Source organism: Anas acuta, chromosome Z (genome assembly GCF_963932015.1).
Source record: "Anas acuta chromosome Z, bAnaAcu1.1, whole genome shotgun sequence".
Lineage (NCBI taxonomy): Eukaryota > Metazoa > Chordata > Aves > Anseriformes > Anatidae > Anas > Anas acuta.
Genome location: NC_089017.1, coordinates 67517830 through 67543257, shown reverse-complemented (window position 1 = coordinate 67543257; position 25428 = coordinate 67517830). Strand labels below are relative to the sequence as shown.

The 25428-nt window shown below is 41.0% G+C and overlaps 1 protein-coding gene across 2 annotated transcripts in view; it reads left to right on the top strand.

Annotated features, from left to right (window-relative positions):
- Window positions 1–25428, top strand: part of ECPAS (Ecm29 proteasome adaptor and scaffold) — a 60690-nt gene that overhangs the window by 7433 nt on the left and 27829 nt on the right. For both annotated transcript variants that reach the window (XM_068666262.1, XM_068666261.1), the window contains exons 3-19: window positions 4649–4765; window positions 6862–6980; window positions 7629–7781; window positions 11430–11598; window positions 12147–12286; window positions 14595–14676; window positions 14937–15056; window positions 15191–15276; window positions 15564–15642; window positions 16727–16776; window positions 17339–17405; window positions 17516–17638; window positions 18857–18960; window positions 20097–20220; window positions 22229–22309; window positions 23056–23284; window positions 23822–23913. In XM_068666262.1, the coding sequence (XP_068522363.1) occupies window positions 4649–4765; window positions 6862–6980; window positions 7629–7781; window positions 11430–11598; window positions 12147–12286; window positions 14595–14676; window positions 14937–15056; window positions 15191–15276; window positions 15564–15642; window positions 16727–16776; window positions 17339–17405; window positions 17516–17638; window positions 18857–18960; window positions 20097–20220; window positions 22229–22309; window positions 23056–23284; window positions 23822–23913 (1935 nt within the window). The remainder of the gene's footprint in view (window positions 1–4648; window positions 4766–6861; window positions 6981–7628; window positions 7782–11429; window positions 11599–12146; window positions 12287–14594; window positions 14677–14936; window positions 15057–15190; window positions 15277–15563; window positions 15643–16726; window positions 16777–17338; window positions 17406–17515; window positions 17639–18856; window positions 18961–20096; window positions 20221–22228; window positions 22310–23055; window positions 23285–23821; window positions 23914–25428) is intronic.

The window sequence follows — 25428 nt, the reverse complement described above, 5'->3', positions numbered from 1 at the left end:
AGTTGCAGGAATTAGGACTAAGGAACAAACCAATTTGGAGGCAGAATTCAGTATGTTCCTGAGGAATTTGTTTCGCTGCGTTAGGTGACATGAGCCAACATCAAAGCACTGTTTGAACTGAGGGGGTGCTGCCTAGGGGTAGTGGACGCAGTGAGGTGCAGTAGAAGAGCACTTTGGGATTGCACAAGCCTTACTATGTGATGGTTAGAGGAACCAAATGTGGTGAAAGGGGTGGATTGAGGTGACTTAAGGAGAAGCAATTGTGGTACAGTAGAGGAAAGAATAGATAAAAAGGACCAGTGGCATGTAAGCAACTCACTGGTTGGTATGCTTGCCTGTCCTTGTCCTGCATCTGGTCAGCACAGTCTGTCCTGTTGTCTTGTTAAATTCCATTTCCAGCTCTTTTTCGGGGTGAGGGACTCTGTGTTGGGGGCAGGAGGAAGGTATCATGGTGCTAGCAGTCGGAGAGAACGTAGTCTCTAGGGATGAGACCACTGGAGAAGCTGGCTCTCAGAGTGAACAGGGGATTTCTTGGTCAGCTGCTGGAGAGGAGGAAGGATATGGGGGTCCCTGGGGGCATGACCCAGATTCCCCTCTTTGTCTTGAAGAAATAGGGAAATGGTTGTACCTTCACTTGAACTCTGCAGTAAATCAGAACCTGCCAATAACTGGAGCACAGATTTTATACAAAACGTGGTCCCAGCCATGATCACATGAAAGTGGATCCATAGCCATAAAAACCATTCCACGATGCTGAAGGACAAATGTTCAGACTCAGAAGGAGGGTTTTTCTGAATACATGCTTATGTGCTCTTAAAACTGTGAAGGAAGGCACCCAACGAACTTGTGATATTCCTTAGGGTATTTTTAAATGATATTTTTCATAGAATCACAGAATGGTTTGTGTCTTCTAGCTTTAACTTCCTTGTCATGGATAGAGATACCATTTTTTCCATTTATAATCTGGAAAGCATTCTCTTTTCTCTGGAACGATGTGAGATTCAGGAAAGAGGGAGGACTACTCCTTTGAAAATTAGATTTTTGAGAGGTCTCTCAAAGTCACGCGTCATTCTTATAATGTAGTGTAGTTTTTGTGTTAGAATGAATAATGAAATAAAACTTGTTTCCTCTTCCCCCTTTTATATACTTAAGCTATAGATTATTATCTGTACAAGATGATGATGGTATCATAAGAACATAAGAGTGCTTTCTGGTATTTGTCAAATCCAGTCAATGACCCTGGATTCTGCTCTTGTCATTATCAGAGAAGGGAAGTTGACTCTCTCAGTATTCTGCTTCTGATATAAATTCAAAGTATAACAATAAGTTGTATTTGGTTTTGATTTTTTTGTTTGATTCTGTACATAGACATCAAAATATTTTATCAGTGATACGGAGAGAAGGGGAAAACACTTTTAGTTTTTAATTCTAACGAGCACTAACACTGAGTAACATGCAGATAAATCTGTTTAATCTGCACCTTGTCTTCTTCTGCTACTTATGTCAGAACTAAGCTTTTCAATTTGGTACTTGCTCTTATTTTTCTACTAAGCTGGTGGAAAGTGTCTAAGAAGTCTGGTTTATTTTCAAATGCTCATGGCTTCTAAACACTAACACCTAGTTTTCTAATCGTGCCTGGTGGACAGTAAAGAATGTGCCCATTACTCAACCCTGGCCTCAAAATCATGTTAAGGCAATGGAAGGAAGGCAAATATGGCTTTCTACGTGAACACTCCTTACATTGGAAAAGAAAGGCAAAAAAGTAGATGGGGTAGAGAAAAGAGAAGCACAAAATTTGTTCACCCAGTGACTAACTGTAGGCACAGTGACAAAACTCTGCTGTCTCCTGTCAGGTATCTCTTGCAACTTTTGTAGCAATAATATTATGTATTGCTATTATCAAAGAGTCCTAGCATGATGCACAACAGAATCATAGCCCCTCTGGGCTGCCAGGGCAAGTCCGTATGTATATGAAGTGTTGCCCTGTCCCAGGTGCAGAATCCAGCACTTGCTCTTGCTAAATGCCATGCAGTTGGTGATGCCCAGCTCTAGTTTGTCAAGGTCTTGCTGCAAGTCCTCGCTACCCTCAAGGGAAGCATTGGCTCCTCCTTATTTAGTGTTGCATGCAAATTTATTTAGAATGCATGTGAGTCCTGCATCCAAGTCATTTATGAAAACATAAAAGAGAACTCCCTAAAATGGGTCTTGCAGAGCCCCCCTGGTGGCTGGTCTCCAGCTTGATGTAACCCCATTTACTACATCCCTCTGAGCCCAATCTGTTGGCCAATTGTTCCCCCGTTGCATTATGTTCTTGTCTAGCTCTGTGCTGGACGTTTTGTCCAGAAGGATGCTGTGCGAGATAGTACTGAAAGCTTTGCTGAAATCCAACAATATTACATCTACTGGCTTTCCTTAATTTAATTTATTATTTATTAATTTATTTTCAGTTAATAACAGAGCAGGATAGTGAGAACTAAAAGCAAAGTAAAAACACCTTTCCTCCCACCACCTTCTTCCCAGGCTCAGCTTCTGTTTCAATGCATCTAACTCCTGCCCCCAGCGATGCAGGTGGGTGAGCAGCAGGGGTTGTGGTCAATCCATAACATTTTCTCTGCTGCTGTTCAGGAGCAGCTCAAGCATGCATCCTTCCCACAGGGTGCAGCTGGCTCTGCTCTGACATGGGGCAGCTGCTGGGCACTGCTCACAGGGACCACCCCTGCAGCCCCCCTGCTGCCAAACCCTTGCCATGCAAACCCAGTCAGGTTCAATACAGCAGATGGATTGATTAGACTGTAAGTTTACTCTGAACCTCCAGGTTGACTTTCTCCTCAACCTTACGCTGTTAGAATGGAAAGGGAAAAATAAAATTTCCTTTCCCTCCTGCTGCCTTAATACATTGCTTTGTTTGGTTTTACCCCGTCCTTAATTTTGTGAATGTCATAGCAATACTATTTGTGTTATTTAATAATTTGAACTCCTTGTTCTCGTCCATTTTCAGGTCTAGGATATAGTCTAGGTATGCGAATAAGCTCGCAATGCATGTGTCCTCCTAACCAATTTGATCTGAAAAGGTAATCTAATCCCTCTTCAAGCCACAGTTTAACAGGTGACGTAAGTTCAGCTCTAGGATGTCTTTTGCTGAAGCAGTTACCAGCCCAGCGTCTGTCACACGCACAGCTAATCCAGTGCAAGTTCTCTCAGCTCCAAGAAGTTCTGATGCACTGGCAGTGTTTGTGCCATTTTGGATAGTATCTCTCTGCATACTGCATGATGCCAACGTAAAAACATACAAAGCACTCAAGCTCAAAAGTGCAGATATTTGATTCAGCTCAGATAAGTACTGCTGGTTGAGATCATTAGCGCACTGATTCGATGTTAATGATTAGAGAAGCGGGGCATGAGCTAAACCTTCTCACATAACCAAATCCAACCCATTTTTTTTAACAGCTGTCAAGGGCAATATGAACAGTTCCCTCAAACTTACAATGTCATGTGCATGCTTCTCTTCTTCTCAGTGTGTGCAGACAGTTTTATTCCCCTCTAAATTAAAGGGAATTTTTATCAATATGAAAAGTTGATAGCTTTCAGCTTTACTTTGTCAGCTTATCTCTGGTCTCAGTCCCATTGCTTGTGGTCAGCCATGCAATTCCTCTGGATTATATCTGGACGTTATTTTGTTTGATATCTACTTGTGAAGCGGGTGCAAAGATGGTGTTTTAGATGACAGGCAGGTCAGAATGCATATCAATCAGATGTTTCCATCACCAACTTCAGTGACAGCTATTTAGCTGCTTTTTTCACCATGCCTTTACTAAGGTAATGAGCCATCAACAGCTCAGGACAGCGTGCCCCTGGCTCCTTGACCTGAATTGCTTGAAGTCACCATGCGTCTGTGACTTTCTGGAACTGGCTGTCTGGTTTTACTGAAGCTGAGCTGACTCTGTTTTGTGCCACTGATATTTTTGCACCACCTTGCATGAGAGTCTGGTAGGGTTTATGTGGTAGTTGCAGGTGCTCTGTGTGATTTCTCTGAACCCATTGCTCCAGATACTGGAGATTACTGTAGTTTCTTAAGTTCCTCCATTGAGTTACAGCATCCAATTTAGAAGATTTACAAAGGACACCGCTCCTCCTGACTAAAGAATTACAGTTCTATCTTATTCAGCACCAAACATTAGTTTTCATACAGTTATTTGGTAACTTTCATATGGATGGGTTTTGTGTGTTTGTTTTTGCTTTTTGTTCTGTGTTGTGAGTTGGTGTTACTCTGCAGCCAAAAGATAGATCCCAGACAGCAGTGATGCAAATTTCCAAGCCTGGCTGAATTCTGAGGGGTAGCAGCTAAATGTGTAGAAAGAACTGGTCGTTTTCAGTAATCACTTCCTCTTCACATTTCTACTTCGTGATGTTGTTGGCTGTGGCATGGTTTGAGCTGTTTGATGTGTTTGATAGTGACTTGAGACATGTCAGGGTGGCTTCAAGGTAGCACAGTTAATAGTGCACACCATTTTCTCAGAGACTAAGTAATCAGGAAGCTCCATCCCAACTTGTGTGCAATATACCTTCCTAGTGCACTGGGGACGTGTGGAGTCCAGTGTAGTAAAATCACTGGTGGTTCTTAGAGGATTTCTTGTTTTCTTCCTCTCAGGTCATGGAGTTGCTCGTTCATCTGAATAAGCGAATCAAAAGTCGCCCAAAAATCCAGCTTCCAGTAGAGACATTGCTGGTTCAATATCAAGATCCTTCTGCAGTGTCTTTTGTCACTGTAAGTATTGGTTCTTATCAGAATAGTTGCCAATTTACTTGTAACAAGCAGAATATTCTTAAAAAACTCCTGTTTTATTTCTGTCAGTTCTCTTAACAGGTGTCTTTCTGTAATGAGGTTGATGTTTTAAGCAATTCTTTTAAACTAAACTTTATAGTCTGGTGTGGGTGAAAATTATGTTCATAAAATAGCTACTCTGTTGACTTTGTTAAAATACTGGTAATCACTCTTGATTTTTCATGAATCCATGACATGTCACTGCTTGTGTTACAGAAGGCCTATTGTTGAGGCCCTATTTTGCAAGCCACTGCCAATCCTTCTTGACATGTGCAGGATCAGCGTCTTGATTAAAGCATCTGCATTTCTCTGAACACGAGAACGCATTTTTGTGTGGTTTTAGGGTCAGGATGTTAGCTGAGCAAGAGAAGATGAAAATATTTTATAGATTAGGTGTTGTTCAACGACACCTAATTAGGTAAAGCAAAAATAACTTTAAAATGTTTTGTTGCATTAATGAAGATAATTTTCATTTCAGTTGTGGTAGATCTATTGTAAGTCCTCACCATGAAAAAGCAATAAAATCAGAGGGAAACTTTTTGTCCATCTTACCTGGTTACCAATTCATATGCAGTATAAAAGGAAAATGTGATGCCTCAGAAGGAAAAATATTGCAACTTTTAAACTGCAGTCATGTAGAAGTACTCTCAGGTTGTCTGTAAGCAAGTAGGATTATCCAGAGTTCTCCTTTTGGGAGTGACTGAGGGCTTCTAGTCTGCCTGTGTTCTGTAGAGCAGTAAAAGAACCATCTTGTTTGAAGACAAGTGTGACATAAACTGTGCTTTTTGGCAGCACACATGAAAAATCTGTGTTCACTGATGTATCTGCGTGATACATATTGTTCTATGCAGTGAATTAGTGGGCTTCATAAAATTTTAGTAAGTCCCATCTACAGAGAAGCATAATTCTTCCATCTTCAACACCATGTAGGTCTGTTTCGTTGTCTGAAGCTTTTCCTGCTGTGAATTGCAGCTTGTACTTGGTTGCCAAATAACTGCCACCAAGGGAGGCACGCAGCTGAGGCCTGCACTGCTTTGGACTCTGGTGGTGTACTGTGTCTGTCAGCCCTCTCCCTGCATGTACACATCCCCAGCCTCCTCCTCCTTACTCCACCTTTTAACAAGCTGAACTTAGTATTTATTTTGATCATGGAGTGGTACTTGTGATCAGCAGATGATGTCTGGATCGTAACTAGGGCTCACATTTTGTCAGGGCAAGCCAGAGAAAAAGAACTTGCACAATCACCAGCACCATTCTGTAATTATCTTTTGTTAATGTGTTTTTTCTCAATTAATCTTTGTTGAGAGGAACTATCAGAATGAACTAAAGACTAGAAAAGTCCCTTTTGTCTTCAGCTCTTCATCTTCAATAGCTTTTAACCTCTTAGTAGTACTTTTTAAAAAAAAAAAAAAGGATACTTTTTTTTTTTACTAAATTTGCATACTTATTTCAACCAGGTCACTGAATACATAATCTCTGCAGTTCTGAGCTATTTGAATCAATGTGCTAGCAATTAAAGATAGTCTAATATTCAGTACCGCTCTGCTGTCCAGTCATAAGACTCTGTTTGGGTTGCATTCACAGTTTTTAAATATGGTGATACTTTTATTACACCATATTTTTATTTTTATATATAAAATATTTTATTTTTATTACATGTTTCAAGAGAAAACTTGCTATGTTGGTGACTATTTATTTAATAACACCTACTATTTTGGTTATATGTAAGTGAAAACATTGCATTTTATTTCCTTGAAGCTATGGCTTAGGTAAAGCTGCTTTTGGTGAAACAGACAGTGAGTAGGAGAAGCTAGAGAGGGATTTTTGCATTGTTATTCTTCAACTCTTTGTCAGCAAGTCTTGCTGAACTTCCCCTTTAAAAGCTGTCAATCCAGTGAGCCTTGGAATTAAAAAATTGGTCTTTTAAAAAACGTAGTTTGTTTCCAACAGCCATTTATATAACAGCATACAAGAAGAATTTAAAGCATGTATATTTCATTCGTTCTATTCTAATACTGTGTGCTTTTTCTACTCCTTAGAATTTTACCATAATTTATGTTAAGATGGGATACCCCCGTTTGCCTGTGGAAAGACAATGTGAATTGGCTCCAACTCTTCTCACTGCAATGGAAGGGAAACCTCAACCACAGCAAGATAGGTATGAATACGCATTTTTGGAGTATATTCTGCTTGTGTCATTTAGTAAAATCATTTGTATCATTTCCTGATTTTTTTTTTTCCCTGTGGTGATGTTATCACCACAGGAGTGGTGAGCTGCTGTATACTAAGCACTTGTAGAAAAATATTAATTATGATCCTGCAGCTTACCTACACTGAGATGTTTCCACCAGGATGTTACTGGAAATTGTCATTAAAATCATATTTTCATTTTTTCTACAGCACTGTGACAGTATAGAGGTATTTTTAAAATGATCTTATAGTACAGAAAGGTCTTGCAGTAAAATCTTGCTCCTGTTCTTGAGATCAGGGTAAAAAAATGTTTTCTTTGGGAACATGGTTTTTCCCTATCCAAAAATCAAGTACATAGGCAAAGAGACTCTTGGAAAAATTGTCTGTAGTGGTGTATAATAAACACATTGTCTGTGTAGGTGCTTTATCTTCTGTCTTCCATTGCTAAGTACATTGGGTCTCAAATAGAGGCTGCTGGATTGTGAATCATTGAAAGTTCTGTTAAGTACTTTTTGCTGTTAAGGACCAGGTATGTTTGTAAAGATTTTTCTCTTTAATGTTAAGAACAAACAGATGTGTTTTTTTAATGGTTGCAGTAAATGTAATTGTTTTTCAGCCTAATGCATCTTCTAATACCAACCCTTTTTCACATGAAATACCCTGCTGAACCACTGAAAGCAGCAGCTTCTCCATTTAATCTTGCTGAGAAACCAAAGACTGTACAGCTGCTTTTGGACTTTATGTTGGATGTTCTTCTTATGCCTTATGGGTAAGTACAAGTTAAATACCAGTCTTATCCGGTAATCCTGTGTTCTTGATGTGTGAAACATCACAAACCACACCTATGGAAGCTTATTCAAAGTATGCTGTTATTTTCTACCTCAAATGCAGTCAGTTACATGTTATAGTAGGGTCCTAATTGTATGAATGGGATCAATACATTTAACAAAACATCTATTTTCGACTTAATCAGGTGTTAATGTTGTCCTCTCCTTGACCTCTTCTGAGATCAAAGGGAAGCTATGAGACGTGGGCTATCTTTTAAGCAACCCAACCTGTAAAACAGAAAGCAAATCAAAATGTGTGCTTATACTTGTGCAGTTGAATTTGAGGCTTGACCCTCCAATGTCATAAGTAAGCATAATCTCTGAATATTTGTACTTCTCAGTTGTCAAACCTTTCTCTTGCATCTGTCTTTGGATGAAGAGTATTTTAACTGTGACGGAGTTGTCTTGGTGTGAGCACTATTTCTGAAAGCAAGAATGATTTACAGAGCAACTTGAATTTACTGATCATTGCTTGTTAGGAATCTTCTGGTGTCTGAAAGCAGCTCTTTCTCTGAATCTATTTTCTATACATTTTTTAATGTCTTCTTAACACTTGGGAAACTTGAAGGAAAGTAGAAATAATTTTATCACTAGAACATATTTCTTCGTCTAATAGTTTATTGATTGCAGTAGGATTTTTTGAGCACCTTACTCAAGTGGATTAACCTAAAAAACAATTACTTTTAAAATAATGAGCACCAGATGTTTCTCTACATAGTTCTGTTGGAAGTCGTGCTCCTGTCACATGTTTTGGGGGCCGTGTCCTTACCATTTGGGTGTTGTGGTTTATAGTTTAAAACACCCAACCTACCCCTGTGTTCACAGCTCATACCTGTCAGTTGCATTTTATTACCTGCCTAGGTGAATGCTGCTAGCTTCACCCCAATGCTACTGTGGCTGTAGCTTCAGGAGGTGAAGTCCTCTGGCATTTCAATGAGGCTCCAGTTCCTTATGTGCTTTTGTACACTGGCAGAGCATGACAACTAGTTTTGAAATACCAGAGGGCAGGGGGAAAGGAGTAGTGGTCTGTACTTTTTTAGCTTCGTTTTCTTTCCAGAAGGTGCACAGAGTGTGTCTTCATCTCACCTGTGGCACTGGTTGACTCTCTCTTCAAGTCTTGCTCCCTGGGGTGAGACTTTATTGCTGTTGATAGCGAAGTTATGCCTGATAGATCTTGCTCAGTCATTGCCTGGTTGTGAATGAGCCTTGCCAGTCTGCATGCAGTAAAACAACCAGAAAGCTTAACTTTAGGGCTTAAAGCTCAAAATCAAGTAAGTGTTTAAAGTTTTGGCTAATCAAGCATTAATCTTGGAGACTTGGGATGAACAGCTATTCTCATTGTTGAGACTGCTTACTTCCTTTTGTTCTCTGTGTGCTGAATGCAGAACAGAGAATGGCTGGCTGGAGAAAAACAGTTCTTCAGAGAATCACAGAATGGCTCAGGGCTGGAATCAGCCTAACAGATCACCCAGTTCCAACCCCCCTGCCATAGGCAGGGATGCCACCCACTAGAGCAGTTTTCTCAGGACCCCATCCAGGCTGACCTTGAACACCTCCAGGGATGAGGCATCCACAGCTTGTCTGGGCACCCTTTGCAGTGCCTCAGCATCCTCTGACTGAAGAATTTCCTCCTAACATCTAATCTAAATCTACTTTCTCTTAGTTTAAACCCCGCTTTCCATTTATCTGCCTGAGCAAGAAGCTGGTCTCCATCTCTTTTGATAAGCTCCCTTTAGATACTGAAAGGCTGCAATGAGGACACCCCAGAGACTTCTTTTCTGTAGGCTGAACATCCCCAGCTCTCTCAGCCTTTCTTCACAGGAGAGGAGCTCCAGCCCTCTGATCATCCTCATGGCCCTCCTCTGGACCTGCCCCAACAGCCCCACACCCTTCTGGTGCTGGGGGCCCCAGAGGAGGACGCAGCACTCCAGGTGGGGCCTCCCCAGGGCCGAGCAGAGGGGCACAATCCCCTCCCTCCTTCCCCTGCTGCCCACCCCTCTGTTGGTGCAGCCCAGGACGCAGTCGGCCTTCTGGCTGCAGGCACCCACTGCTGGCTCGTGTCGAGCCTTTTGTCCAGCAGAGCCCCCAAGCCCTTCCCTGCAGGGCTGCTCTCCAGGAGCTCTTCTCCCAGTCTGTGCTCATGGCTGGCATTGCCCCGGCCCAGGTGTAGCACCTGGCACTGGGACTTGTTGAACCTCATTAGGTTCATGTGGGCCCACTTCTCCAGCCTGTCCAGGTCCCTCTGGATGGCATCCCTTCCTTCTGCTGTGTGACTGCACCACTCAGCTTGGTGTCACCTGCAAACTTGCTGAGGGTGCACCCGATTCTTCTGTCTATGTTGTTTATAAAGATCACAGAATCACAGAACTGTAGGGGTTGGAAGGGAACTTGAAAGATCATCTGGTCCAACCCCCTTGCCAAATCAGGTTCCTTAGAGCAGGCTGCCCAGGTAGGCATCCAAATGGGCCTCGAATACCTCCAGAGAAGGAGGCTCCACAACCTCCCTGGGCAGCCTGTCCCAGTGCTCCATCACCTTCACCATGAAGAAGTTCTTTCGCATGTTGGTGTGGAACTGCCTGGGCTCCATCTTGTGACCATTGCCCCTTGTCCTGTCTCCACAAACCACCGAAAAGAGGTTGGCCAAATCCCTCTGTCTCCCACAAAAGATATTAAAGAGTAAAAAGATATTAAACAGTACTGGTCCCAAGACAGACCCCTGAGGGACATTGCTTGTCACCAGCCACAAGACAGAGCCATTCACCACCACTCTTTGGGTGCGGCCATCCTTCCAATTCTTTATTCATTGAATGCTCCACCCTTCAAGTCCATATCCCTCCAATTGAGAGATCAGGATGTCATGCAGGACAGTGTCAAAGGCCTTACAGAACTCCAGGTAGGTTTGTCTCTTCTAAAATTATGATCCCTTGTTGCAGTGAGTGAGCTTCCAAACATAGAGGGAGAGGTAGAGTAGCTTTTGGAGGGCACATATGTACACTCAAGGTGGCTAGACTTGCCAGCCTACAAAAAGACTGTAAATTTAATCCTTATGGTTTTGTTTTCTTTCCCTGCCCAGCACTGAAACTGCTGTTTTCAAGATATTTTCATTTGTTTGCTTATTTTTTGACATCAGGGATTGCTTCCTGATGCTTTGTGTTGAATATGGTTCACTATTTCCCTTATTAGGCTTGAAGTCTTTCATAGAAATCATACAAATGTTGCTAAAGCTTTTAATATAACCTCGTCACATCTAGTGTTAGCTATGCATTGAGTTCTAATATAGCAGAGAACAGTCTTTTTGGTTTGTAACCTGAGATAACTCTTTTCAGAAACATCAGTGGATCCTTCCTTTTCTTAACCAAGGGGTTTTGCAGTTGCTGTTTTTTTTCCAAACAGCTATAGTGAGATAGCTACAGCTCTTGTGGAATATGCTGGGGTAACTGGTAGCTGAGTCTCAAATGAATAAAATTCTGTCTTATGTCAAAGTCATGGGATTAATTGAAGAATACAGGTTATGTGTATTACAACATACAATCCAACTGGCAGTGTGGAGTGGTAAAGCCTCTAATGAAACTCAATTCCCATCTGTTTAGGTACGTACTGAATGAATCTCAGAGTCGGCAAAACATGCCCACAGCACAAGGCTCTTCGTCAAGTACTGTGGGAGGTCCGGGAATCCCTCAGCCGCCTCCGGGGATGAGCTTTTATGCAGCCAAGAGGGTAATTGGGGATAGCCCATGGACACCAGAGCTGCTGGAGCAGGTATTTGCACTGACGGGCTGATCTCAGGGGACTGGGGGTGGTGGCAAGGATGGCTGCAAACAGAGGAAGGGAAGGCTAGAGGGAAAATGTCCAGTTCATTCTGGCCAGGACTTTAGCTGCCTGAGGGAATGCCATGGAGGACTCGGGCACGATGCCTTAAAGAAATTCCCGACAGTGAGGTAGGGGTGAGAGGTGCCTCCCTCACCCTGCTGGCAGCTCTCTGAGCTGGGTAGGAAGCAGACACATCCACAGCCTCCTCTTGCATCTTCCTCCTGGAGATAGTGAGGCTGCAAAACTATCCAGTGTTGGTGAAACTGCCCCTTGCAGCCAAGAAGCAGCAGAGTATTCCTGATCAGTATGCCAGTACTCTGCTGCAAGTGGCTGCTTCAAAAGGAGACAAGAGGAGGCTGGTAAAGAGGTGGGGAGAACAAACGAACTTCAGCTTAGCAAGCAAAAGCCAGCATTTCAGACAGTTGAGCTGCTGTGGTTATTTTAACACACACTTTCTTGTCAGTAATACTGCCTTTACTTTCCACATTGTTGAATAGTGCAAGCTGGGGATAGTGAAGTTCATCGAAGCGGAGCAGGTGCCAGAACTTGAAGCTGTTGTACACCTGGTTGTGGCCTCCAGTGACACAAGGCACAGTGTTGCCACTGCAGCTGACCTTGAACTGAAGAGCAAACAAAGGTACAAATTTGGGTTTTGAGAAAAGGTGATGTTAGTGTTTCTAATGATGCTCACTGCTGCTCACGTAGTGCTCCAGAGAGACTGTGCTGTGAAGGGAAGCCTGATACAGCCCCTCATGTATCTGCCATGGGGCTGGGTTTTGGAACAGTACTTGTAGCCTCACAGCTGGAAAAATCACCAGGCTCTGGAGCTGAAATTGTAACCATTTGCAGTCATCTTTGCTATTGCTTTTGAGCCATTTTGTTGCTTTTCAATTTCCACGTTGTCCGGTGTGGATATATAAAGCCTTGCTGTGTGATTCACAGCAGGCAACTCAGAATCATTCAATCACAGAATTGAAAATACATACTTTCATTTAATTTAGCTAGGAAGTAAAGGCAGTGTAATTGTGAGGCGGACCGTAGTCTAGAAAGCTTGGCAGCTGCCGGTGTCTGCATTATAAAAGCTTTTTGCTTGTCTGCAGCCCAGCTTTCATGATCTAGTGATAATATTCTCTCTTTAACTCTTTATGAGGCTGGAGTAATTGCTGTTAGTACTGTTTGCTGAGTCATTGACCATGTGAAGTTTGTTGGCTCATGTTAGAAGATTAGGAGATAGGTCTGTCAGTGGAATATGTGGGTGGCTTCTGTATGACTAGAAGTCCAGGGCTACTTAACTTGGAGTCAGATATGTAATGTGAAACCTGCTCCATTCAAGTCTCATCACGTGTCTCAATTGTGGCGGAAGGGGTGGTTCTACCAAGTGAGCACAGTCTGGTGAAGGAATGCAATCTGTCCTTTACTGCTGGTCTCATCTTTCCCTTTGTTTTGGTGTTCTGGGCTTGGAGAGCAAAATACACGTTTGGACAAAATGCACATTAATACAAAACGTTAAATGTCTTTTATGAGAAATATATTGTACTTAAAAGATCACTTTTGTGTAATCAATTTCTTTACTGAAAGAATGAGATGGTTCTGTATCCCCCGGTTCCTTGAAACATGCATGCTTACATTTTTGTATTCCATGCTTTTTGTATGTCTGTGTGTTCAAAAGTCTCTCCAATAGTTAGCATCAGATAATTTGAGACATTCAGTGAAAAGTCTCAATCCAGAGATTGAGACACCATTAGGTTTGAAAGGACAGTGTTCTGATTTGCTAGCTGCTGTGTTCTGCATGTACAATGGACTTAGTCTTAATCAGTTTTGTCCCTAAATAGACTTCCACTGGTAGATTCATGGTGGATGAAAAACTGAACATGAGCTAGCAGTGCATGCTTGCAGCCCAGAAAGCCAATGGTGTCCTGGGCTGCAGGAAAAGAAGCATGGCCAGCAGTTCAAGGCAGGTGATTCTCCCTCTGTGCTCTGCCCTCGTGAGTCCCCACGTGGAGCACTGCATCCAGCTGTGGGTCCCCCAGCACAAGAAGGATGTGGACCTGTTAGAGTGGGTCCAGAGGGAGAGCCACAAGGGTGATCAGAGGAGTGGAGCACCTCTTACTAAGAAAGTCTGAGAAAGCTGGGGTTGCATAGCCTGGAGAAGAGGAGGCACCAGGGAGATGTCATTGCAGACTTTCAGTACTTAAATGGTGCCTACAGGAAAGATAGGGAGGGAACTTTGTGATAGGAAAAAGGTCAATGGCTTTAAACTGAAAGAGTGTAGGTTTAGATTTGATATAGGGAAGAAATTCTTCACTCAGAGGGCGGTGAGGCCCTGGCACAGGTTGCCCAGAGAAGTTATGGTTGCACCATCCCTGGAGGTGCTCAAGGCCAGGCTGGATGGGGCTTTGGACAATCTGGTCCAGTGGGAGGTGTCCCTGCCCGTGGCAGGGGGTTGGAACTGGGTGGGCTTTAAGGTCGTTTCCAACCCAAACCATTCTGTGATTCCATGGCAATGGCTATCATGTGCGTAGACAGGTTTGTCTGAGAGACCAAAATGAAATAGTCCTAGAAATATAAATATCCTATTCTCCAGTGAAATACCAAAGCACTGCAGTTGAAGAATATGGAGACATTTGTTCAAAAACAGCCATTCTGTTTTCAGTCAGTAGTCATAGTTTGTCTTGTTTTGGTGGGAGAGCAGTGAGCGTGTAGATTTCTCATGAGTTATTTGGAATAAAATTGTTGCAATGTGTAGGTGAGATCTGTAATCACTGCACATTCCTCCTGATAACATCTGTGGTTGTGGGAGTAGTGATTAGAAGTCAAATCAGATCTAATAATACTTAAGTAAGAATATGAATAAGATGCAAAATGCTGTAAAATATGTATGTTTCAAAAAGTAACCAAAGGTCAGAATCATAACGAGTTGGTGATCAGTGTGTGTTCTTCTTTAGCTTAATTGACTGGAACAATCCTGCTATCATCAACAAAATGTATAAAGTGTATCTTGGGGATATACCATTGAAAACCAAGGAGGTAAGATTATTTTCTGACTTGCATACATGCGTAATTTTTGAAACTGTATTTTGAGTTGCCTTATCTGTTTGTTGATCTAGGCATATATATTTCTTAAATCTATCACTTCCTTTGATCTCTGCTTTCAGTGAACACTTTTGCTATTGAGTATTTTTTCTCTCTGTCCCAGTGCATTCTGATTTGCAGAACATAATTTAGTAAAGTTAGAAGTTACTGCTATGCAAAGATGCACTGCATTGTCTTAACTCTCTTTCTGACAGGGATCTGTTCTGAAACCAGAAATGAAACGAGAGTCAGTCAGCACCCGTGTTAAATTAAAGATTGTTCCTCATCTCCTGCGATCCAGGCAAGCTGCAGAAACATTCCCAGCTAACATTCAGGTAACACATACATTCCTAAACTGCACTTCCTAATGAGTTTGGTCACGATGGTGCTTGAAAAAGAAGGGGAGTTAGAGAACCTCTGAATGTGAGGCCAGACACTCTCTGATCTGCTCTTTATTCTGTTTTGCCAGGTGGTTTACGATGGACTCTTTGGTGCAAACACAAATGCAAAACTGAGAAGTCTGTCCTTGCAGTTTGTGCATCATATTTGTATCATGTAAGTAATCAAGAGTGAGCACAGTGTTCCAGCGATACAGATACAGGCCACCCTATTTATTCAATGTATAAGTGAACTAAGGACAAAAAATACTACTATAACTGCCAGAAGGTAGTTTTTCTCCCTTAATCTTGAAAATAACTGGGGAGGGGGGTTGTGCTTGTACTTTCATATGTTAAGCTGTAGTTTCTCAGTTTAGCAAAGATGAAAAGAGAAGTGATACTGATGGAGTATATTTTTAAGGGATGGAAGCATTAAGTGCTCTTTGTTGGTGTTTCTAATTCCAGTTGCCCAGAAAGTAAAATAAAGCCGTTAGGCCCAATGCTACTGAATGGACTTACAAAGCTGATCAATGAATACAAAGAGGTAAGCTGAAAGGTTCTTTGCATAAAGAACTGTAATTTTTCACATAAAACAAGGAAAAGACAAATGTGTTTATGATGGGAACTGGTAAATCTCTATACCTGCAGTTTGCTGAGGTGACTGTCCAAGGATATTTTCTAAGATTTTTTTTTTTTTGGAAGAGAAGAAAACCGTGTTTTAAAAGGCTGTTACAGGAAATATATTCTATTTGTATAACAGGTCTGGTTAAGTGCTCGGTCACTAGCTGCAGAGGCTCAGGAAATAATACCACTGGTAACCTAAAGAGTGAAGCAAGAGTAGCATCCCTCTGCTATTCCTCATTACTTTGGAGTGCACAGAGGCCTCAGCTCCATGCATGCACCCCATTGTGCTAGACACATATAACATTGAACTGCTGGTAACACGTTCGTTCCTGTTATCCAGTGACAGTATTGCTATAGAGCGTATTTGATCCTTGCAGTACAATTTCAGCAGGTGGATTCCCCAAGATATTCCCTCGCATATCTTATGCAGAGCTGATTTTGCAGACCTTCTCTTGTGCATCTTTGGTCCTTTTGCTGGTACATTTGAACCACTGGATGTGACCTTTTGGCCCAAGCTGGAGCTTGGAGGTGTGAGCCTCCTCTGGTATTGTGAAAGGCATGAAAAAGAAGTGTTCAGGAAGGAGACAGTCCATATTCAGATGTGTCATTGGTCATTTGCCAGATCCATTGCACAAACAGCTTCCTTTTTATAAAGGTGGTATTCAGGGTCAGTGAAATGTCTCTGTCTCACTTAGCTACTGTTTTTTACATTTGCCAAATCTTCTTAGCTGCTCCCCTGTAAATAACATACAATTTAATTGAGACCAGAAGGGAAACTTACATTTTGTCACTGCTTGTAATTTTCTGATTCTTTTGGAAAAGCATGCATCCTCTGTTCCTATCTGATGCTTTTATTCTTGGGTATGGTTATGTTCCAGGATTCTTTGTCCATGAAAGGCTATTTGAGCACTTTGGAGACAAGATGTAAAATGAATGTTTAATTAGATAGATAAGTTTTTATATAGTCCTGTTTTTGCTGAATTATATTTGTTTTATCATTTAAGGATTCAAAATTGCTGTCAATGGCTTATTCAGCAGTTGGAAAACTCTCCAGGTAACAGAAACGCCATTTAAGTAACGGGTCATTGAATATTTTTTTCCAGAGTAATCTGTTTGCTTTTATCAGAAGCAAACCTTGCATCTCCTGCGAGTTTTGCAATGGGGTGTACAGTGCAGAGATAAGCATTCTTGTAACATCTCTGGGGATGTAAAGTGAACTATTCATTTGGCTAATAGCTTTGCTAGCAGTGATTAATGGCAGGTCTTGAATTATGCATAAAATTTAAAAAATGGTTCCACTTTGTGGATTGCCAGAAGCATAAATTTAAGAGATGTTCAGTAAAGGTTAGAGGGCACATAGCTGGACAAGTGGTATGTTCAGTGGTTTGCTGGTGATCTAATTTCTTGTCCTGAGAATATCTTAGTCTCCAAACTGTGTTGAGGGGTGTTCTGCTATGTGGTGGAAATGGATAAGATAGAGCAGACTTTCTGTGTTGGCTCTTTTTGTTTGACAGTTAAAATGTGAGGTGAGGGGAAAACCAATGAAAAGTGAAACATCACAATTTAAAAAAACAAACAAACAACAAATGTTCATGAACAAAAATATCTTGTTTCAGCCGAATGCCTCAGCTCTTTACCAAGGATATAGCGTTGGTACAGCAGTTTTTTGAAGCCTTATGTAAGGTGGGTGCTGGTGGGGTTTTGGGAAATCATTAATATTTTGCACTGGCTTTGCTTAGTACTTGTCACTGTGCACTTCAAAGTGACAGAAAACTCTTACTTTTGTACAACAGGAAGATGCTGATACAAGGCTTGCCATTCAGGAGGCTTTGTCTATGATGGTTGGAGCATACAGTAACTTGGAAGGAGCACAGCGTACTCTGATGGAAGCTCTTGTAGCTTCTTATCTGATAAAGGTATTTTCATTGAGATCAAAATTAGGTATCTTAAAAGAAGATGGACTATGCTCTTAGTCATATGGTATGAATTTTTGGGGAGCCTGTGTGGTGCCAGGAGTTGGACTCAATGTTCCTTATGGGTCCCTTCCAACTTGGGATATTCTATGATTCCAAGAGCTATTCAGTCTTCTCTTCCTTGGCACTTATTATTGTATTCTTTTGGACCACATCTCTCTCCTACTGCTGTTAGACATTACCTGGGAGAAGAGGATGTGTACTCAGATGAAATATTTTTAATACGGTGCAGTGACTGGAGAAAAGATGATAATGCAGTTTTTTTGTTTGTGTTTTATTTCACAAAGAAACAAATTTTCTACAGTTGTGCCGTGTATCTCCCGTAGTCTTATCCTAAGGAAACTTGAGAAGTAGGTACTTCAGGTACAGCCCCATCTGAAGTGCTTTAAGAAAGCAGTAATTTGGTAGAAAGGATCACTAACTAACTGAGAAGTAGCGATACCAGTGGTTTTTGATTTCTACAATAAATAAGGCACCTGAGAGCCTGCCCAGGAGCTCAGCCTTGGGACACTAATCCAGAAGAAACCAGGATTTACTGAGTATCTCACTTTTGTTCAGGATTCCCCAGAGGTCTGGGCCTCAGTTTTCAGAATGGGAGGCTTTTGTGTTCTACATGTTTGCATGGGTACTTAGGGTTGCTGCAGAGGTACTTGTATTTCTGGTGGCTGCACTAATAGCTGTGTAAGAGACTATTTTCATGGTGATGACTCTTGCCTGTGTGCTCTAGTGATCTAGGACTCCAGGCAATACCATTTTAAGACTAACTGAAGCCGCCAGAGAGAATGACCTCCCTGAGTTAATATTTCTGGTTGTGCTGCTCCTAAGCACAGTTTTGTTTCATGTGTGTCATTCTTAATTTCAAAGCTGCTTTAGTGGGATAGTTCAGATGTGTAAGAATTAGTGATAACTCCAATTTCTAATTCTCCAGATGGTGCATGTATTTAATTTAGCATTTAATTCTCCAGTTGGGTATATATGAGAAGCTACCTTTTCTTTTCACCATTTCCTGCCCTTTGAAGAGTTAGCAAAAACAGTGTCTCAAAATGTACAAACTCTATGAGTTATGCTGGTACAGAAGGACAAAACAGATGACTGATGAGTGAAGGTTACTAGAATGTTCATGTAAAACTCAGCTGTATGTTTGTGTCTGTTTTCTTTAAGCCTGAAGTTCAAGTACGTCAAGTGGCTGTGAAATTTGCTAGCACAGTATTTCCTCCAGATCATATCCCTTCCAGATACTTACTGCTGTTAGCTGCAGGAGACCCGTAAGTTTTGTTTTTTTTCCCTTTAAATTATTTTCATCCAAATACATATAAACCCAAATATGTATTTACAAGATCCAATATATATTTGGATGGAATATGTATTTGTGCATATAGATGCACACAGATGTACATCGCTAAAAAATAAATGAAAATCAAGTATAGTAATTTGGAAGTTGGCCCTTCCGTATTAGCAATGTTGGTGGACCTGTGGACAGCTGTTACTATGTCTTACACCACTTTTGGCTTGGATTCTTTTTCTAGTTTCCACTGAACTGCGGTGTTTAAGGCTGGGCTGGATGGGGTATTGAGCAACCTGGTCTAGTGGGAGGTGTCCCTGCCCATGGCAGGGGGTTGGAATTCGATGGGCTTTAAGGTCCTTTCCAACCCAAACCATTCTGCAGTTCTGTGCTAATGATCAATTGCAAAGTAAAATGCACTGCAGTGAATCTGGCCACCTTTACAGTGGCTAGAAATTCTTTTCTCCTGGCAAACTGTTGCAGTCTGTTTTTAGCTTGGCTTGTAAAGAGTCAGGACTGTGCCTGTGTGAAAGTTGCCGTTTGCTGCTGAGAAGCAGGTGACTCAATAAATTTGAGTAATCATTTCATTCACAGTTATCTGTTCTTGCCACTTGTGAGTTTTTTTTTTCCAACTTATTTAATTGCTCAGTTTTTTATGTGCATAGCTGTTGTATAACAAAGGAAGGTTAAACAGACAGACTGCTTTGTCATAGCAGTGTCAGCATTGTTTTAGGAGTTGATCTTCAGGTAGGTAGGGAGCAATAAGCCTGGTAGGTGTTAGCTGAAGCTTGTAGATAGGAAGTGATGAGGTGAATTGGAAAACAAGGATGTGGAAACCAGAAAGTGGTAGTGAACTCTACCAGGATATAAAATGAGCAGAAATGGGCTGGTCCAGACTGCTTTTTGGGGGCCACTCGTCACTACCCTTTTCTTCCTGCCTCTGTATAATAAACAAATCATTGGAAGTCCCAATAAATGTTTGACTTTTTTTCTTCCTTACAGAAAACCACTTCTCATTTTAAAACTGTTCGCTCTTACCCAGTTTCCTAAGATCTCATTGCTCATTAGAGACTATTTGTTCTGTGCAAATAATGTCTTTCTTGTCTTTTCTCCTTCAAGGCGGGAGGAGGTACACGGAGAAGCACAGCGGGTGCTGAGAACATTTCCTGGTAAAAATGAAAAGGAGAGTTCTGGGAAGCAGATGCCTTCCTTTCCTGAAATGGTCCATTATATTCAAGACAAGGTACAGTGCTTCTGTCCCAGTAAATAACAACACTGATGCTTACGTATGTAGTAAGGGTGGTCTTCCCATCCCAGTCTCCATTTCTTTCACCTCCTTTAAGGAGCAGAGTTAGCTAAGACCAGAGGGAAAACCACACACAATATCACAAGAACCACACTGCCAAGGTTAGCACTCACAGTTAAATTTCTGCTGGCAATAATCACAAGAGATCCAAGTGTTAAGTGGAATGTATCACTAGAGTTTATCCTTTAAAAAAGGGATTATTTTGCAGTGATGCTGTTTGTGCAGAAGATGTGTGACACAGGGAAGCCAGTGTTCAGGGCTGACAATCCAGTATGTTTGACAAATGATCTTGGCAGGGATAAGAAGGTTACCCTCTGGTTAGGCCAGAGAAAAATAATACTGTGCATAAAATAGAAAAAGGGTTCTGGGATGAGAAAGAAAGATACTGGAACAAACGAAGAAGTCTGGTTTGTTCCCTTAGAGGCTTGGTTATTCATCTTTGCAATCAGTAAAAATAATGGCCATGTAAGTAACCTTTCATGACCTTTCATGAGTCTAGTGGAATGATGTAACAAAACCAATACCAGAGAGTTTATCCTATTTACACTGAGTTTTCCTGGAGAGGTGTTAAAAATCTAGTCTGCATTACACACTTCTGTGTATAGTAGCTATATCAGACTTGCAAGCTATAAAGATGATGTGAAGTGTCACTTCCTTTTTCCTTTGATTTGTCTGTTTTGTTGTCTTTTTTTTTTTACAAATCTAAGAAGTATAATATCAGAGTTTGTCTGGTTTTGCAAGAGATCTGTGACTGCAAAACACCTACAGATGAGATATTTCTTGTGAAACGCTATACTTTGCTGGTGTTTGAAGTATGTGAAGCTTTAGGAAAAACTTGTTTTTATCCATGCTACTGGTTGTTCATATAGGCATAAAAAATTAAGAAACCAAGGCTGAGTTTTACTACTAATAAATGCCTGTCACTATGTAGGTAATGTTTTTAAATTTATTAGAGTTTTGTTAATGTCACTCAGTGAGTATGCATAGCTTGGCACAACAGGCCAACGCACAAAATGGCTTTCCTGCATAAGTTACCATCCTTCTCTTCCTTTACAAGAAAGTTTATTTTAAGGAGTAGGGCATGATCTGCTGAGTGTGGAAAGGAACCCACTCCTCAAGGAAGTCATCTTCTGGTTCACTAAGCCATGCTTTCACTGGTGGCTCTGGATGTCACTGAGGTTCCAGTGCAACAAAAGATCTGAGCACATTAAGAGATGAGGATCTGTTGACTTAAATATGACTAACTCATGTGCAAAGCTTCCTTACTGAATCCAGCCCTTCCATCGAAGTGCATATTGACTAGAAAATACTGACATGCCTTTCTGGAGCATTGGTAGTAGATACTGCTGGAAACCTTCTGGTTTTGGGTGTTTTTCTGCTGGAATATTCTTCCTTGTCAAAGCTAACGTTTTCATGGAAATGAGTTGCTTGCTCGCTGCACCAGCCTTCTACTAAGCAGGTAGCAGGGTCTTAAAGACCTCCTGGTCCTGGTTGGTGCAGCACAAGGTGCTCACTTCCCAGTACTGGGGAAGCCTAGTTTCTCTGAAGCCTCCCCAGTTAGAGCTGCAGTCTTCACGGCTCCTGGCTGCCCGGCAGTTTGGGAGCCTCTGAGTTTGGAATTATGAGGTATTTTGGTTTTGAATTCTAAAACACTTTCTGTTTTGCCTCGGCGAGGGGAAGAATGTTGTCCCTCCACCAGCCTGCCCTGCAGCTCTCTCTCATGAATTCAGAATTTCCACTTTCTGATTTCAGAGAGAGAGAACAAGCTGACGGACCCAAAATATGCTTTAGGACTCCTTATCAAATGCACTGTGCCTTTTTTATTCTGCTGTACATTTTCAGTTGCTAAGTGGAGGATAAACACAGCAAAATTTCACTGACCTTTCCAACATCTCTGCTGTTCATGGATCTGAACGTCCTGCTCTTAATATACTCTGTTGTTTAGGCCTCTCACCGAATGAAAACTCCAGCTAAATATATGACTGGGACTGCAGCCTTGCCTTTCAATCCTGCCACATTTGGAGAGGTAATTGTCTGTATTCTCTTCCTTCGATGTGTTTACCATTATTTATTTAAAGGACAATGTAAGAAGCTAAAGGTTATGGTAAGTCACAGCACATTCCAGAATTCCTTGTATAAACAGATACTGGGATTAACTCTCCTCACGTTATTCCTCTGTCCTTAAAAAGAGGTCTGAAGAGAATTTGCACAAAGGTTTAGGAGGGGTGATACTAGTAGGGCTGCTCCACTGCTTTCTGAAGCAGACCTAATGTAATACCTTCTTAAAGGAAGGAACTGACAATCTTCTACATAAGCCCAATTATGCTCCTTGAGGCTGTTCTTTTCATGGCAGATGCCCTGGCTTCATTGAGCTGGAGACAGAAATTCAGATGTGATGCAAGATCTGTGTTGGTAATGCATTGAGTTGCATTGGATGCATGCCAGATTGGTATAGAGTACAGGCTGAACAGCCTGCAAGCAGATTGCATCAGCTTATGATAAACCAAAACGGTGTTTAAGATTTAATCTTTTGAATGTGATTCAGGCACTGTAGGATTGTCTGCTTACACAAGCATATTGCAGGAACTGATCCTAAATTTTCTTGCACTTTGTTGCTGCTGACTTTTCTGTCTTGAGTTGATTGAAGAAGGAACTGTCTTGTTTTGATTATGTTAAAAAGAGCAAGGAATATGTTGTATTTTTTTCTCCTCTATGGTTTCCCAAGTGCTGTTATATTCACAAGAATCCTATGTTTTTCTCTTCTCTTCTTAGATTGTTCTTTACCTGCGGATGTGTCTTGCTCACAGTGCAGGCGTGGTACCAACCTCACAGAGCTTGGCAGATATGCAAGATCATGCCCCAGCCATTGGGCGTTACATTAGAAACCTCATGTCTGGCAACCACATATCTTTCTCTTCCTCCTCTTCTTCAAAAAGTGTAGAAACCAACCCTGTACAGATATATATTGGCCTTCTTCAGCAGCTGTTAGCTGGTGTTGGAGGTAAGAAACTGTGTGGAGCGGCATCTTTACGAAGTCATTTATTAGAAATGAGTTGCCACACCCCCAGTACTTTGAACTTGGCTTCAGCAATCACACAGTTGCAACATGGACCGTATAGTCTTCAGCGTAAACTTGTTCTCTTCTATGCTGCTGCATAGGTTAGAGGAAGTGGGACAGTAAAGTTGCAGCATCAGTTGACATAGTTTGTTAAAATTGTGAAGCCATTGTCTACAGCGGTTTCCTCAACAGTGAATGTTGTCTTTGTTGTTCTCATAACCACATACCTGTGATAAGCGTAGTCTTGAAGTGCTTGAAAACCTTTAGAAAAAATTGTTACCCAAATGCTTGCTGCTGTGAGTTTACCTAGTATCTCAAAGAAACAGAATAACCTACTTTTATGTATTATTTGGTATCCCTGGCAAATTGCATATGGATACATTGAAATGGCTGGTATTTCTTATTTCTTTTTATTACTGATTGTTTGATGGTTTTAAATACTGCTATTCTTAATAACCTGTTTTTTTAATAACTGTTCAGGTTTGCCAGTCATGTATTGTCTTCTGGAAGTTGTTTCAGTGTATCCAGAAAAGCTAGCCACCAGATTTGTAGACAAAATGGATTGGATAAAGGTATGTTGAAAACGTCTTTCTTAACTTTTTTTTTTCTTTTCCCTCTCTCCGTTATGTTTTGGGGTTGGGGGTAGAGGAGGCTTAGCATGAGCAAAATTTGGCATTTTCCTATGATGTAAAGTATGCACTTACTTCAAAATCTGATGTTTCTATGTACAGTCAACACCTGATGAGGTGTTACATGGAACAGGGTAGAAAGAAGTATTTTTTTGCTTCTTTGATGTTAGTGATTTTGTTCATCGACCTATGTGTGTGTTCCAGGTAATCTACGTCATTAATCCTCTTGGAATAGTCAGTTTTTGTCTTGACTGGAAGATCTGTTAAAACAGCAAAAGAAAACTGGGAAAAAAAAAAAAGGAAATTTTTGAAGAAATGGATTATAAATAGGTATATTCCAGTTGGAAGCTGTGACAGTCCTCTCAGAAAATGAGATGAATTAGGTTCCTGATTGTATTAGAGTGCTTCTTAAGGAATTTTTTTGTTCTTTTTTATTAGCCCCATACAAAAAGCTGATCAACAGGAGCCTGGTGGGCAATAAACCAAAGGGAATTCACCTTTGTTTAGACTCTGTTCTTGGAAAGTTTCTTTGGAACCTTTCTTTTAATGATTCAATTTAATCAGGCTTTACTACACTCTTACAGATTGCCTTTGCTTCTGTTTGGGGAATCTGTCAGCAAAAAATACTTGGTCAACCTAAAAAAAAAAATACAAAATAGAATGTATTATAATAATTTCTCCTGCTGATACCTGCAATTTAATGCGTCTCTTTTCAAGTGCAAGCATGAGCTTCAGAGAAGAGCTTAAGACTTAAAAACAAACCAAAACCAAAAAATAAAAATTAAAAAAATATATTTTCCAGTATCGCTCCTCATTTGCAGGAAACCCTTCATTTTCTTTGGTCTGATATCCATTAGCAAGCTTCTAGGGATGGTAATTGATACTACCTAGTTTCCAGTTATAAATCATCTTTTGTGTGATTTCACTTTGCCAAGTGGAAGGAATGGTTCCAAGGGCTTGTTAGAAGTCAGTAACATGATCTGATACAAGTTTAGAGTTGAAATTAGAATTGTATTTCAAGAGCTTGACAGGTCCCCTATCTTGGTTTTTCACTTGGCTCATTTTTGTATTATTTCTGATAACCCAAGTAATTTAAAGCTTAGTGTATGAATTCTGGACGTGAGTTTGTTGCATTATACCTCAAGTTAATGGAAGAGGTAAGATTATATCTTAACAAATGGCCTGAGGCTTCCAAAATTCAACTTTCTGGCAATTTAAATAATAAAACATCTCCAATATGAAATGGGTAGATTTGTACTGAGGGCTGTGATTTCCTGGACATTTGTTTTTTCTTTTTGGTTGTCATTGCATTTAAGTGGTTTAACCTCTACAGGCTTTTTTTTTTTTCCCTTTGATTAATAGAAAGGAAATGGAAGCTTATGGTAGCTTGGGAAAAAATGGTGTCTTCGTAGTTCCATAGGGTTTCTAAGCTCCACGTAGATGTGAAATGTGGAAGCT